The 16,676-nt window shown below is 37.8% G+C and overlaps 2 protein-coding genes across 8 annotated transcripts; both read right to left on the reverse strand.

Annotated features, from left to right (window-relative positions):
• Window positions 1-859: 859 nt before the first annotated feature.
• On the reverse strand, window positions 860-6,511 carry LOC135673122 (bZIP transcription factor TRAB1-like). 4 transcript variants are annotated; one of them, XM_065181888.1, is made up of 5 exons: window positions 6,287-6,511; window positions 5,041-6,178; window positions 2,444-2,515; window positions 1,899-1,928; window positions 860-1,119 (listed from the first exon to the last, which is right to left on the reverse strand). In XM_065181888.1, the coding sequence occupies exons 2-5, from the start codon at window positions 6,085-6,087 to the stop codon at window positions 1,045-1,047; spliced, it is 1,224 nt and encodes a 407-aa protein (XP_065037960.1). In that variant the 5' UTR covers window positions 6,088-6,178; window positions 6,287-6,511; the 3' UTR covers window positions 860-1,044. The 4 variants fall into 4 exon arrangements, 2 of the variants coding, with proteins under 2 accessions (XP_065037960.1, XP_065037961.1); XM_065181889.1 differs by having other exon boundaries at window positions 2,440-2,515; XR_010513251.1 differs by having other exon boundaries at window positions 913-1,119; window positions 2,444-2,519.
• A 757-nt stretch (window positions 6,512-7,268) lies between these two features.
• LOC135582056 (THO complex subunit 5A-like) lies at window positions 7,269-14,751 on the reverse strand. 4 transcript variants are annotated; one of them, XM_009401436.3, is made up of 9 exons: window positions 14,462-14,750; window positions 14,064-14,354; window positions 12,799-13,135; window positions 10,830-11,167; window positions 9,890-10,149; window positions 8,956-9,535; window positions 8,766-8,870; window positions 8,410-8,654; window positions 7,269-7,552 (listed from the first exon to the last, which is right to left on the reverse strand). In XM_009401436.3, the coding sequence occupies exons 1-9, from the start codon at window positions 14,630-14,632 to the stop codon at window positions 7,528-7,530; spliced, it is 2,352 nt and encodes a 783-aa protein (XP_009399711.2). In that variant the 5' UTR covers window positions 14,633-14,750; the 3' UTR covers window positions 7,269-7,527. The 4 variants fall into 4 exon arrangements, with proteins under 4 accessions (XP_009399711.2, XP_009399713.2, XP_065037959.1 ...); XM_009401438.3 differs by having other exon boundaries at window positions 7,269-7,548; window positions 8,379-8,654; XM_065181887.1 differs by having other exon boundaries at window positions 7,305-7,548; window positions 14,462-14,751.
• Window positions 14,752-16,676: the final 1,925 nt, after the last annotated feature.

Here is a 16,676-nt window from a genome sequence, read left to right on the forward strand (position 1 = left end):
ATAAGATATTTTAAACTATATTTTATATTATTATATTAGTCTTAGAACCATCTACGTGGTCTAGACCAATAACTAATAAAATTATATTAAAAAATTAAATGACATTAAGAAAAATAATATTCACAATGACATGTGATGAGATAATCTAGTAGATTTTAAAAAAAATCTAATAATCATGTGATGAGATAAGATAATACTATTTTGGACATCCGTGTAATTTATGATTGTATATCTAAAAGTAGCAACAATATTCCACGAGGATAATATTAATTTTTTATAAATATTTTTGTATGAACACTAAATATTTCAACCAAAAATAAAAGTCGATGATATCAATAATTCAATATTACCTAAAAATTTTAAAATATTAATATTTTATTATATTTTGATAAATATCTATATTTTTTAGATTAAATTATTATAAATAACTTGAACATATATAATTTACAATAGGTTTATCAGACTAGTTAAACACAACATAAACTTAATTACTAAAAATTATATAAAATTAAAATAACTCAAAAATATATGAAAACTTAATTTTATGATAATTATTTATAATATTTAAATTTTATTATAATCTACAATTAGTACAGTGAAGTATTTTAAGAATCAATTTAAATTTATTGGTAGATCATTGATTAATATATTAGTGAAATAATTGATTAAAATTTAATATAACAAAATTTAAAAAAATTAAGATTATATTCTCTAACAAAGATATAAACTTAAAAACATTGAGCATCAATGTAATTAAATTCTTTCTCTTATAATTTATTTTAAATTTTTTTTTTAATTTAATTTATTTACAATTTATTATAATCAAATTTAGATAAAAGAAAGAACATCATCCACAAGATAAAGTCAAACAACTGGAAACACCCTTACGAAAACTGGAGGTCCATAGCAAGATAAGAGAAGAACATCCACAAGATAGATTTACTGATTCTTAATTTACACTAGCTGACACCATTATCTGATATAAACAACTGCTTTCCGCACAAGAACTCTGATATATTTCGTCGTCACTGTCCGTTCACAACTTTACCAGGGACCTGTCTGTGTCCTTCTTAAGCATAGTTTCTTCGGTTCTCGCTGCTGATTAATTATCTCGCAGACCTGGAACCAAATTTACAACATGTTTGGTGCATAAATTTCCCATGACTGTTATTAGAGACGCAAAACTATCCGAGAAGAAACAACAGTATACAAAGTTCTTGAACACTTTAAGTATTAATGATAGTATAGAGTACAATTGATGATTGCAGCTACAATTTCAAGTCAATTGTTGTCACTCGTCATGCTCTCATGTGGTGTCATACTATGACAAGGAGATTCATCTTTAGATTCTCTAGGCATTTGCAGGTTTTGTACCACCGTTGGACAAGAATAAAGGAACTTTTGTTGTACTCTCTCTCTCTCTCTCTCTCTCTCTCTCTCTCTCTCTTAATTTATCACCCTTATTTTGCTCCTATCAGATATAATATCAGAGAAAAATGGGAGATGATTTCACTCAATGCAAAAACATATCTCAAAGATGAGTAATGTTCAAAAGGCTGACACTGAGAGACTGAACGAGTCAATTATAGAAAGGTGATTAGATCGGCGTAAAGTTGTTAAATTTTATATACAGAGACAAGAAAATATACTTTGTGTACAATAAGAAAAAGAAGTAATTGCATTATACTACTAGAAGCATTCAAGTTACTCGAAGACAATCAATAGGAGAAAAGGGGAAAAAATTAACAGAGAGAGAGAGGGAGAGATCTGAATGGTTCAATTGAAGATAAATTTATTAGTAGAATGAACTAGCAAATTGCAATATATTCATCGAGAAGAAATGAAAGTGAGTCAATAAGACATTAGATAATTGAATATGCTAAACGCAAGTGACTAACCTGATGTTTCTGCATATCCATCATCTTCTCCTGAAAATATATGGACATTGTCAGGAAGGATCCATCTTTAATGTCTAGCTACAAGATTGCTATGCTCTAGAAGATAATTTTCTATTATCAATCCAATAACGATGAAAGACTGAAGTCAAGGCTGCTCCTTTATACAAATATCTTGTAAAATTTTCTGGATTACATCATGACACCAATTACCTGATTCATTTTAGCCTCAGCTCTATTCTTGATCATTTTAATTGTTGGCACTCAAATTTCATAAAGCACATGCATTAAAGTGGTAAAACAAAAAAAGGAATATTACTACAGGTTAGAAGGCTGAATTTAATAAGTGAGATGTGAAGGTTACAATCAGAAAGACAAATTACAACATCCAAGGAAACAAGGTTCATTTGAGATCTAAGAACTAAAAAGGGGTTGGGATTTCGTTAACATTATGGTAATAGCCGACAAGAATCTGATTTTGTTAAGTTCATAAAAGAAAAGAAACATGAATCGGACATAAAACTATGACTAAATGTAAAGAGACCTGCCTGTTTTTTCTGCAACTCTTCATTTAGCTCTTTGAGTTTTGCTACTTCAGCTTCCAACTCCATGGTATAAGCCTAACTTATATAAGAAAACAACAAGCAGAATCTTCGTGTAAACATAATTGCATAACAAACTAAATCACAACCTAGAATCATAAGTTGTTGAAGCTATAAAGAGTAACTCATGAAGACTATCACTCATCTACTTTGTAAATAAGGTCCTACTAGTATATTAGAAAGTCATCAAATTTGCACAATTAGCTAATCAAAGGAAATGATAATGCTGCAGCCTAACGACGACCAAATTGAGTCTAATTAGGACCTGATCGAGTCAATCTAGTTCAAGAATCTTCAATGAAATTAACTTTATTTTTTAATTTTTAAATGCAGTCTTAGGGACCTTAGGGTTATCTTGGGTCCAATGAAGTTATAATTAGGTCTGTTAGAGTCAAGTTTGCTGGGATCCATTTATTCTGTGTTTGCTAACAAGTCATTTGCATGAATTCTAACTGACTCGTGAAAGATACCTTAGCATGAAAGATGGAATCTTTTAGACATAGTATATATAGTTTTGGATTATATGGAAGTCCTAATTTTATGATAAAATAGTCCAACTATAAGTTCTCTTAAACTGTAAGTTAGCTGACTTTCTGGTGGCTTGGTTAAAGAATCTTAGTAGAACTCAATAAAGCAGAACAGGGATCACATAGGATTCCTGATTTAGTAAAATCCATCTAGTAATTTTTGCAACATTTAAGAAGGAAAGAATTTAGGGATATATGTTCCAAAAATATACATGTTAATTCTATAGATACAATAGATCTACTTTCATCATCATAGTGTGATGATCTCCAGACCCTTATTCATGGTTCTTAGATTGGTATTAAGTATCATCAACATTGTCTTCATCATCAATTTATTAATCAAACTTAATTTTGCATACTTAAATATGACAATACCTGAACAACTACTGGAAATGAACTACATATGTGACTGCTTATTCACACATGCCATCAGCTGTTATCTTCTTCATCAACTTTTTCATGCTTATTTAGACAAGTCTCTTCTGTACAGACCTTCTACCTTCTATTATTTAGTTTATATACAGTATTCAGCCTTTATTTGCTGTGTTGAATTAGAAGCTTGCTACTTCATTTGCTTTTGCTGGATACACAATAGACACACATAGATAAGGGAACCTTTTAAATCTTTGTGCCATATCATATCACATCAGCATATCCTTGAGAAATTATTACCCTTTACACTTCATGCTCGATATTCCACCTTTTCGTGCAACTTTTAAACTCAATATTCCATTCTTACATAATCTTATCTAGGACCGCCAAAATTTTGATGAACCAAGCAACTGCAAATTTAAGACTAAGATCGAGCTATTGTAACATATGAAGATGATGATTCTAAGATTAACAAGATAGTTTTAGAAGAAGTGAACTTCTAACTTCTATTCAGATTGATAGAATCAAATGGAGCCTTATAGGTTTTGTTGAGTCCAGTTGAGTTAATCAGTTTGGCATATCGTTTGTCTTGTTTGGATCAAGCTGATATATAATGCAATCCATCTCCTTTGTCACCTTAACTTGATGTGATTGGTTTCATACTGAGTCACACGACTCACATCTGTTGTTTCTCTTCACTTTCCAATGTTTGCATCAGTTTGTTAAGTCATAGGTTGGGTTTTGGATGAGCTTGATGTGTCAGTATAGACCATCAGTTGGAAAATTTGGGCATACTAATTCTTTTGCAGAATTGAATCATGGAGCCATGTTCAAGGTCTTTGGCTTTCTGATGGATTAATTGAAGAGTCCTATCAGAAAACCTATGAGAAAAAGCAAAATCATCTGTACATGTCAAAACTTTTCTGGTAATCAGTCGTATATGTCAAGGGGCCGTAGTTACTTAATACACATATGATAATTGGTAATTTTCAATGAAATGAATATTTTCTAGGTGGCTGGGTGGCCCTTCTTAGCCTATTGTCTTCCTTTTCAGCATATTTTTTCTAGCTTCTTTCTAGGTTCATTCCCTACCACCCCTCAACATATATGTCATTCACTCTTTCTTCTAAGCATCCAATTTTCTAAGTTATTTTGTATTGCATCTTCTCTAGTTCTTCTGAGGGCATATTTAATCACCATCCCTTATTGCTTCAGTATCTATATTGTTGCACTGACCTCATAATTATCTTTAGTAACCTGAAACCGAAACAAATTTTTGGTAACAACTCCAAAGTATTATTTATTAACTTCTGAAAGTACATTTAGAGAAGTAAGGAATATAAACTCAAGTTGGTTAGCACAATAACCATAGCTTCCTTAAGCTAACTTGGCTCAAAAACTATATAAATGATGGAAGACTTCATGTGTTATAACAAAAAAGGTTCAGAAGTCTGTCATCATAGTGCACCATCAACTCTCAAACTTGATAACTAACAATATGCATAAAAGGAAGGATTGTTTTGGTGAATTGGAACTGAATAAAAATCAGTCTTACTTCATGTTCCACTACTGAACCAATAATGTAGAGCAGTACTGCTCTAATTTGTAATTCACAATTAGATTAAAGAGCATCGGAGAGATCACCTGCTTCCTGGCTCGAGATCTAGCAGCTGATTCCCTGTTCTTGATCATCCTCCTCTGCCTCCTCTCCAGCACCTTCTCCACAGCACTCGGCTTCCTTCCTCTCAGACCTCCACCAAAAGCATATGGAACTGGCGACACCGAAGATAAATCCCCACCGTTCTTCCTAAGTGCATCTGAAGCCAGGTGGTTTGCTGGAGATCCAACTGCAACTGTACCTGCAACCGTGCCCAAACCAACAGCTCCAGACATTAATCCGTTCTTCAACCCTGCATCCCCAATCCCAACAAGGCCTCCCCCTCTGTTCCTCTGAGGGTTCCCCAAATCAACAGCACCATGCGGCACAACGAACTGACTCGGCTCAGCAGTGGCCATCATCGGTAAATTAGTCACTGAACTGTTTGCAATCGGATTGGTCAGTACGACATCCCTACTGTTTCGACTTGCCTGCGTGAACCCAAGAGGAAGGCTTGAGGCATTGTTTGCAACTGGTGGATCACCAAAAAGCACGTTGCTGATAGCATTGTTGTTGCTGTTGCCGTTATTACTGTGATCACCATTAAGTCTCTGTGGCAGAGAGGTCGAAGGAGCAGCCGGCTGCTCTCTGACCACCCCGGCTCTGACCAAGAATTCCTCCAGGGTCATCTCGCCGAGCGTCGGCTGTCGCTGGTGGTGCGAGACGCCAGCGACGGCGGCGGCCGGGGGATTCTGGGGGAGGCAGACGAGGCCCCTCCAGACCTCGTCGACCGTCTTCTGGCTGAGAGTCCGGGGTAGAGTGAAGGAACCCTGCCGCTGAAGGCCGGCGTCGAGGACGGGAGCGGCCACGGCGGCCATGACCTGACTCTCCTCAGCGGTCCATATGTTCTTGAGGAGCTCGTCCATGTTCATGGAGCCGAAGTCCTTTCCGAGCCCCCCCAGCGTGCTCTGGAACTCATCAAGAGTCAGCGAGTAGACGGACGTCTGCCGCGCCAGCCCGCCGCCGCCCTTCGCCTCCGCTCCCGACCCTCCTCCTCCCCCATCTCCCATCATACTATGCTTATTAAAGTTCATTCTTGGCAGATCCTTCCGATTTCCCCTTCTCCTCTGATTATCTCGCAAAAGGAAATCCACCCAATTCGCAAGAATCCTATCCGTCCCCTATCTGAATATTACATGACAACAATCAACACAAAAACATCCAACCCAAACAGATCATGCAGGCGTCAGAATAACAATAAGAAAGACATGGATAGAAAGCTGCGGCAATTACCAATTCTCACGAAGTCCAACCTCTTGAAAACTCGACCGACAACCCCATTCTGTACCGATAGAATCGCATAGGAACAGGCGAAGATTGTGCTATCGATGTGTTGTCGGAAGGAGAGAGACGCAGACCTGCCGAGTGTTGTTGGTGGTAGTCAGTTGGAGAGCTCGCTTTTTCTTCTTCCGCTTCCGCTGCTCTATTATCATTTCCCCCCTCGCGGGATAGTGGTGGTGATCGACAGGTGTCGACTCACGGAGTAGTTGCATAAAGACACATTAGAAACGAGGAAGTGCCCCCAGAACTCGAACAATCTCCCTACCATCAGGGCGTCGCTCTCCTTGCTACCAGCTTTGTCACTGCACATCATTACGGACCCCAGATCGCTTCCACCGAATAAGCAGAGATATTTTTGGGTACGTGGTAACCTAGTACGAAAAACATTGGGAAGGACCGCAGACGTGAGAAAAAGCGTGCGGGCTACCGCGCGACGTGGCGCTGTTTGAGGACGCGAGCGACGTTGATGATGGCCGGAAGCCAATAGATAGGCGCGATTTGGGAGGATCAGAGCCGTTGGTTGAGCGTCCCGACAAACTATGAGGATTAGACTTACCCCCGCGCGGGATGATGAAGATGCGTCGGGCACGATGTGACTGCCGACATTAAAACTGTTAGAGGAACAAGGGGGATCACATGGGTTATTAGCGGCATTCTTGGCCAAAGCGTCTGCTTTCTCTTCGCCACTGATGCTTTGGACGAGCGCAGGACAATGAAATCGATGGCCTTTTAAGGAATACACTGGGTTGCTGACCAACACAAAACAACGAAAACTCGATTAGATGATCCAAGGTTTACAGTATGGGCTCAATTTGCTCGTCCACGAATGATACTGAAATCAAAGGCAAAGATGTCAAGTTACTTGCTTCAGTGGCCATCGTGCCAACGTCTCTTGCAACAACTCATCAATTTCGTCCACATTCCAGGCCAAGGATTAAAACCATCCAATAAAGTTCACAAGCCATAAGAATTGAAGGGCATCCACACAGCATGAAGCATAAATTATCAGAGATAAAGAAATTACATAGCCAGCAACAAAATTTTAAATGCAGAGTTAGGAAACTCTCTTGTGAACTTCAATTTACCACAATGGAGATCATTTGAGTCGATCCACGAAATTACTGTCAACTAATAAGCCCCCTTCCCCTCTCTTCTTGTAGTTATAAGATTTCTGCAAGAGTCCCGGTTCCCCTTCAGCTTTTTATCGTGTTTGTCTGACTGACAAATGAGGTGTTAAGAGCATACTGTAGCAATAACTCATATAGTAAAATCCAAAACAACTCAACATTTTCCTACATTACATTACATTAAAATATGATATGAAGGCGAGGAACTACAGGGCCAGCTGTCCATTTCATGTAGATACACAACACTAACAAGCAGCATCTGGTTTAGATTATCAAATGAGTGGCAGCATACAATACATGATAACATGCAAAATCCAAATGCATTCAGCAAAACAAAATAAGCTGGGGTATAAAGAGAAAAGATTTTCACACCTTAAAATTATCCAGAATTACTATTCTACAAAAAGTTCTAATTTCAGAAAACATGATGAGCTCGAGTCAAAATTTTGAGCAAGTCTTCCACCATTCGCTTAAGCATTAAACAATAAAAAAGAATACTAGTTTGGAAGTGGATTATATATGCTAGCAGGAGTAACCAGAGAGTAAACTACGCTTGACAGATGAAACATCATTGCAATTGACAATACCCTAAACATCTGACTATGAAATCCCACGACAAGATAGCACATGACATAATTCAGGTAACAGCAAAAATCATAAAGACAACAACAGTAACAAGGAACAGTAGCCACAATATCCCAACTATTTAAGATTGGCTATGTCGATCATTTTCTGCAATTAGTCTCTTGAAGGCCATCACTAATTGAACCAAGGACAACCAGATTATCTTTTATGGTCTCTAGTAAAGTTTTCTTACTCTACCTCTCCGCATATCACTAATCATAATTGATTAGAGAAAGAAATTAGAATAACATGAATTAGAAGCATAAGACGACCAATCAAATTAAATCGATGACCTTTCAACTTCAGCAATCTTAGGAAGGATACCCTGGGATGCAATCAGTGCCATTCCAAGAAATCATCTTTCTGCGGTCCCTTCCCCTTACTGATCTTGCAAGTATAGTTCCACTAACTGGCTTGCACAATCCAACATCTATTACAGAAGTGTTCTTTCTTTTCTCATCATGCAAATCAAAATGAAAATCGAACAGCATCACCAAGCACCGGATTTGGTGGGCCAAGATGTAATTTTCATGATCCAATTGCAGAATTTTGAGGATATGAAGATTAACCTGCAAAAAACATTTCAAGAAACATATGAACCTCACTCCAGCACTTCAAGAAACTTAGAAACAACAAAAATATAAATAAAAGAATCAAAATGACTACTCCACATCACATACCTCTGCTTCCATGGCACGAAGCACATTATACAAATTACAATGACCTGAATCAGTGCTCAAAGTGAAAATTGGTGGCCTAAGAGGGTATTCCACGCTTATCTTGACCTGTCAAATTGTCCAAGTCATTTAACAAGGAATTGGCAATAACAATGAAAAGCGTACAGAAGGAAAATGAAAATTGATGATTCACCTTGGCGTTTAGCTTTACGATTCGATCATTTCCACAAGTTCTACTAAGAACAAGGTCAAATTCTCTTGCGGCATGGTCCTCCCAGGGTTTGCAAACAATGGATGTCATATTTTCAGTTAGTTGATCAACACATGCTTGCTCCTCCAATTCACTCTCGCTATCCAAAATGCGTTCCAATTCGTCTTCATATTTTGAAAAACTACGGGTTTTGACCATCTTTGTAGGTGTAACATTCTTTGAAATCAAAGCCAGACTTCTTGAATGTTCAGCATGCTGAAATGATTCATTAGGTAGACCAAGAGAAGAATTAACTGACATTGTTGCAACAGGTAATGCAGTTGGAAGTTCCCCATCTTCCCTTGCACTTTCTACTTCCCATGATGTGACAGATCTTCTGTCCAGATCCATATCAACAAAATTTGTAGCTTCTCCTACCATACCAGCTGAGAAAGATGAATCAGGGATGAGCCCTGCTGGTGACCAACTTTGCAAGGTACACAAAGGGGTGTGCAAGGCCCATGGAACATTTTCACAAGCTAGCAAGGGCCACTTGAGCTTCATCAAGGAATCAAGCTGCTCCCTGTAAACCAAATCAAATCCAAACCTAAAGACATGCTCTAACAATCATCCAAAAGCATATTAGGCAGATGGGCAAAGCCAAAACCAAAACAATTAAATTTCTATAACTAGTATTCAGGAAAAACAAAACTAGTGATCATCTAAAGAGTATACCACTTACAACCAACAACATTATAATAACTATGTATTTCAAAATGTTCTCATGAATAATGCATTTATAGCTGAACAAAGTGCATTAGAAAGAAGCTCATGACCTAAATAGGACCAGCTAGTCATACATAGCATTTCTTTTTTCCCAGAATATCAATGATTTTAACATTCAGAGGTTCCAAAAATTCATGGATCATTGACTCACACAAGAGCCATCTGTGCTTTCTTCCTGGAACGAATCCTTTGCAAAATGGTGTGAACACGATTCTGATGGCGGTACACCGCAAGCCCAGAGGTAACATCTGAAGCTTTTACAAGTTCAGGATTCAAAGTTTCACCATTGGCATGGATGGGAGGGACCTCTGGCAAAAAGTCAATCCCAGCTAGATGTTGTGCCCACTTGTATGGATGTGAAGTTCTCCTTTCACCAAACGCCAGAGAATCTCCAGAATAAAGCTTAGCCATCTAGAAAAATATAATGCATAAGTTTTGACAAAATATTAAGAAAGCATCTAGCAAATCACAAAACTTCTGATATAGTTTGGACTGAAATTCATAGTTTCTACCCATCAAGACAATGGTTGTCATCCCCACAACTTCTTTGATATGCTAATATCAAATGAACCAAATATCAAACAGAAAGTAACAGGTACAAGGTGGTACCGAAAATGCTGATGGCATGCAGTGAGTGCTATGAGCCCATAATGAGCCTCACCTAGTGCATGAGACTCCTGCAATGCTGTGTTGAAGGAAGTCAATATACACAACGTTACTCTTGCAAGGAAGAGATCATTTTTATTACTTGGACAGTTGCCTTACAGATTGTAAACAAATAATTTACATGTGAGAACTACCATGATGATAGAACGATTGTCTTTTAGTACATTTGATGATCCTAAAGTGGTACATAGACCAAAAGAGCAAAATGCATGATAAATTGCCTTTTTCCAGTCTAAAACAATTTTGTTGCAATGGTCTAAAGCAAGAGATGGCAAATTACCAACATTCCCAAAAAATTAATACAGCTACAAGATTATTTCCTAGCATAGTGAAACACAGACTTTATTAAATAATCAAACACAAGGTAAGAGGACACAAACTATCAAATCATTCTTTAGCAACAAAACAATTTACATCAGCTGCACCTGATGAGGAAGCTCCAAGCCGGTGTCATCAGGAAATAAGTTGCATAAGATACTGCTATCTGATCCTTCCTCTGCATCGTCGACTCCAACACATACAGCATTTAACTTTACCAAGTATTCAAACTTCAGAGTGATTAATCTAGACGGTTTTGCTCGACAATCTTCATCATCATATATATGAAGGATGATTTTGAGTGGATGAAGTTGGTAGACTCCTGCCTGCTCAACACTATCCTTCATCACATTCTTCTTTGGCCTCTTTCGCCTCCTTTGAACATCTTCCTCCTCATCAGGTGCATCATCCTCCACCCTGTTGTTCTCAGGATTCGATGACATACCTGCCATTGTACCTTCTTTCCCATTAATGTTCAGACAACCAAGCTACATTTAAATATAATTAAGCAATAACAAAAGATCCATGGGCATCCTACACTCATAACCTAATTACAAATTGTTAATTGTATGTAAATAGAAGAAAATCATGTAAACAAAGCATTATGCAAGAGGAGTTTGCCTACAGGGTACTAGTTAACCAATGTAGAATCTAGTTAACAAGTTCCACTTCATATGCCTTTCCACATTGTGGACACTAGAAACTACTAATCTATTTTGAAGTACTATGTTGCCTTTTTCCCATCTTGAATAGGCCAGGGACAATATTTCTACTCAGGGTTAATGGAATGATCTATAACAACATATTCTAACATTCCAAAAATGTCAACCTTTTTCATGTGCAATGTAAATAAAAATATTCTTTTTTGAACATGTGCCATATCTTCCTATTTTCTCAAGCTTTAAAGTATAAGCATATTCGTAGAAAGTGACATGGTATCCAATTTTCAAATTCGTATTCATAGCTCACAATTGGCATTAACCAAAATTCACATCTTATTGGGTTGCCATTTACACCGCTCGCCGCTCGCTTGTGCGTCCAAAAATGGCCTGTTTTGGGCAATTTTTGGCCCTTTTTCACGTGTTGCAATGACAGCAACGAATGGTACGAAACGTTAGTCATCTCAGCACCCTGGAACCCCTAGGTAGCACAGAACTACCAGGTAGCAGAGAAGGTGTCAACCCATGCTTCGCTCACTGTATGTCACTCGCTGCTCGCTCACACTACCAAAAATGGCCTAGTTTGGATAGTATTTGGACCATTTTCACGTGCTATGATGACAGCGGTGAGTGATGTGAACCAGTGTCATCTCAACACCCTCGAACCCCCTGGGTGGCACAAGGCTAGATGGGGCTCCTAGATAGTAGGAAAGGTGCTGCCCCACACTTCACTCAATATCCACCACTTGCCGCTCACTGACATGAATAAAAATAGCTTGTTTTAGGTCATTCTCGTGTGCTGCGACGACCACAGTGAGCGGTGTGAATCATCAACCGTCTCAGCACCACCTATTTGTCATTAATATTAGTGTAGCCCCAAGATATCTAGATCATTCTTGCTATATCATTTTTTTGTCCAATACTCCAATAGACTTGGTAATATTTTATTTCACAAAGAAACAAAGTTGTGATAAGTCATAAAAAGCTATATAGGCTAAACAGTTCCAAGTTTAGACACTTCCAACTATTTTATCATTCTTTGTGTTCTTCATAGAAAAAGTACCATCCACCACTAACTTTCTTGGCATAAGTCAAAACCATTATGGCTCAGTAAATTGCCCACAGTTTATACCTCTATGATGTTAATCTAAGTGCAGCTTTTTCAATCCAACAATCCTGCAAGATAAGCCAACTATATCTCCATCCTAAGTACTCAACTGGTAAAATATTGCTACATACACAAATCCACTAGATAGTTTATGTATTTTCTTGTAAGTTTACACACACAAATATGTTTATACACTCATGAACTTAAATAAGAGTAAAGACTGTTCAAAAGCAGTTTGAACTAGCAATTAACAAAGTATGAGAATAGATAAAGCAAGAAGTAAAATTTGTGATGTTCCTTCTCAATTACCATTTTCCTTATTTATACGTTGGAGGGCAAAAGTTTGAGCATCTTTTATACTTCCTAAAATCTCCATTTCAATCTTCTCCCCAAATGCTTCTTTCTGTGCCAAAAGTTGTGAGTATACTATATAAAGAGGAGGTGGAAGAAGCTCTGCTGCATGGTGCTGCTTTAGTTTCTTGGTATGCAAAATCCCTAATTGCTGCTGCACTGGTAAAGATGCTTTCTTCAGAGATTTTAGATGTGACGGTAAACTTGACAGAAACTTCTTTCTGCTGGTTATGGTATCCAGAAGACTTGCTTTGTGTTGTTCCAGTTTCTCATGAAGCTTGCAAAGCTCTTTTCTCTGATAAAACAAAACAAAAGACAAGACAAATGAGGAATTTAACTTTAGGAAGAAAATCGACCATGAGTATTACAGTTAAATTTGCAAGTGATTGGCCCCTTGGAAACTTGACATTCATGAGAATATAATTGCCATGCCTCCTTTCTAGCGATAACAACAATATATTAAGAACACCAGAAGGATGTCATAACAAGAACAATATATTTAAGTGGGAAAATGTTTCGGCACTTTAACAGAAACATCAGGTGCAGCATACCATAATATTGATAAAACAACTCTAATTATGTCATGGTTACTGATGTCTATCCACTGAGTGGTCATCTGTCAAACTCAAGGTTTCTTATATGTCTATGTTTTTCTTTTCGTGCCTTTCTGTGCATGTTGCTACAAGATATATATCTCAAAATGATGAAGCATATAAAAGAATAGTTCAGAGGAACTAGATTATTTAGGTAACTGAGTATCTTATAATTTTTAAGATTGTGAACTTGAAATGCATGAAAAATAATTTTATTGATTTAGTAACGAGTCTTAAATTAGAAAAAGATGTGGATTTTCTTAAGGAAACAGGGTTCAATGGGGCTATAACTGCATCTTTAGATGCATGAATATCAACACTCATGACACCTCAACCGTTGACTAAAAACAAACAGGGCAATGACTTGAACTTGCATCCTAATTTTGGTGTATAATTCAAAAGCGTACTTCCACTGTCACTCAAATGACTAAATTAAAATCACACAACACTACTAACATGCATTGCAATCTCAAAATCAAACAGCACAACTTACCTTTCAACTGCATCATTGAATATACATGACAAAAACAATCACATAAAGCAAATCTGTGTATTGCAAATCGGAAGAAACCAATGACATTAAAATTATAATTTTCTCACCAAAAAAATTTCATATACGTAACCAGATACCTGAAATAATTCAAAATTGAGTCTCTTCAACATCAAATCATGAGCCCCATCATTCGCCAAAACCTTCCCCTTGATATCCTCCGGTGCGCTACTGAAAAATTCCTCCTCAGCCACAAGCTCGATATCAGGATACTTGGACCGGAAATCTTTGCAGGCCTTGATAGCCTTTAGGTAGTGGTTCTTCTCGTACATGAGGTTGTGAAGCTGCAGCGTGGTGGTGTCTACCGGCCCCTTCGCGCCCTCCGTCTCCGCCTTGATGCGATCCTCCTCCATCAAGATCGACCGGTTCACCTGAAGACAGAAGACGATGAATAGGAGAAGCTCGGATCCAAGCTAGGGTTTCTAGTAAACCCTATAATCTAAGGTGGAAAAACCCTAATATGGAACAAGGATGGGACCTGGCGAAAGGCAATGAAGTTGAGGGACATTTCGGTTATCAGCTCGCGGAGCTCGGACTTTGGGCGCCCCTCCTTCTTGATGAGCAGCATCCCCGACACCACCTCCTCCATCGCCGTCCGCGTCTCCTCTAGTAGTTCATGAGCCGTCCGCCTCGGGGCGTCCACCTCCATCTCCTCCAGTCCCCGTCAGATCTCTCTTCCGCCGCCGGCGTCGCTACACTCCGCCTCTCTATCTGGCTTCCTTCGGGAAGAAAGAGAGACGGGAGCTTAAAGCTGCGGGTGGGAGCACTTCGCACGTTGTAAACACGTGAGTTACGTTTGTGAGTTAAAATACGGTCCGTTTACAACACGATTATAACGGATCCGTTATCTTCCCTCTAGAATAGTGTTACCGTTACAAAGGTCCGTGATAACATATTATGACGTGAAGAAACAGAAAAGAAAAGCAGCCGTTAGTCAAAATTCCTATTACATCATAACTATTTGACGATTTTCCTAAAAAATATTTTTCATATTTTTTAATTAGTACCCACATTTTATTTTTTTAATAGTATCTTTAATTTTAAAAATATCTAAACTGCCCCTTAATTTTTTTTTGCCTGTTTTAGTATTTTGATTTGTTACAATGTTTAACCCATCCTAGTAAATATATTGTAAGGCCTACTCAAAAGCACTAAAAATAATTTAAATTTTTTTTTAATATCATTCAAACTAATTATGAGTTTAAAAATATAATATTATAATAATATATAAATAATAAAAATTAAAGAGATAAATTATATATATATATATATTTTTTATATAATATAATAATATAAATAAGTGACGATAGATATGAGAATTGGTTGGAGTGCTCTGCTTATCCTGGCTCAATAATCACATGAATAATGATAGGGAAGGTAATGGTTTAAGAAGTCACCTTAATTTAACTATAGCTAAGAGAATGCCGGCACGAATGCATTAAAGCTAAGCGACATAACAAAACTTTGCCCAGCCCTACCTTTTGAACAAATGACGTAGGGGGCATCTCTTGACTATCTAGGACAGACCAAGAGCATTGATAAAGTATATCATCACAAATGTCCTGCCCTAGTATCGTCCTTCAAAAGATGCACTCGTTAGCTACCATCATCAATGATCCCCTAACAGGGTAAGGGACACCCTAACTCACCGTTGCTTCAAGCCACTGACCAGGTATAAAACCCAAGCCCCCAGGCCAAATGGGGGCAAGCAGACTCTATTTCAACTCTTCTGAGCTTTACTAAACCTTATTTATTTACTATACTAACTTGAGCGTCGGAGGGATCTGGGTGGGACATCCTCCCATCATCTATCACTTTTGTAGGGCCCAAGCGCATCTAAAGAGTATCTCGGAGTGACGCTGAGTGCTTCTGAACAAAGCTAAGGCACCCCTTGAGGTGACCTCGAACTTCCTCCAATAGACAAGCCACACCTTAGGATGACCGCGAGTCAGCCATCGTGAGCCAACAATGCCTTGGGAGTCCACTTACCACCTCGGTTGTTGGCTTGGGCTGACTCGTCTTCCTTAACACTACTAGTTATATGTGTCATATAAGCCAATCACGTGAGTTATGACACGTATGACATAATACGTAGTCTTTTTACTTATTATTATTATGATATTTTCTCACTTTATATTACTTTTCGTATATATATATTATGATATACATGGATCTATGCAATGAGAATCAGATCGTGATAAAATCACAATAATGAAACGAATTCGCCTTTAAACACAAACCCTAAATAATCTCAGTCATAGGTTACTCGAGAGGGACATCAAGTTAACCGAACAAATCAGTCTACTGTGTACCCATTAATATGATAGAGGTAGTTGGTCTCATAATTGCTCATGTGGGGACTCTAGGGATATAGTGCATGTGCTCATTAGAGAATAAATTCACTGATTAATCCGCTCACAGGATGTTGGATGGTTGATGATGCCTTATTGTTAAATAACGATTTCGTCGTCCTAGTGGTATATATAGTCCTTAGACTTGAGATACCAAGGATATCCTATATGAGTACTCCACTTTATAATGCTGGACTTATAGGTCTGAACGTTTTAGATCTAGTACAATCAGTTATCGAGAGTAGCAGCCAACCTTACGAGAGCTATTGAGTGTCAATAGAGAATCATGCGCTCTTGGTATCAGAAGAGGAATATCTCATTTATTCTTACTCAAGCAAATCC

Source organism: Musa acuminata, chromosome BXJ1-5 (assembly GCF_036884655.1).
Source record: "Musa acuminata AAA Group cultivar baxijiao chromosome BXJ1-5, Cavendish_Baxijiao_AAA, whole genome shotgun sequence".
Taxonomy (NCBI): Eukaryota; Viridiplantae; Streptophyta; class Magnoliopsida; order Zingiberales; family Musaceae; genus Musa; species Musa acuminata.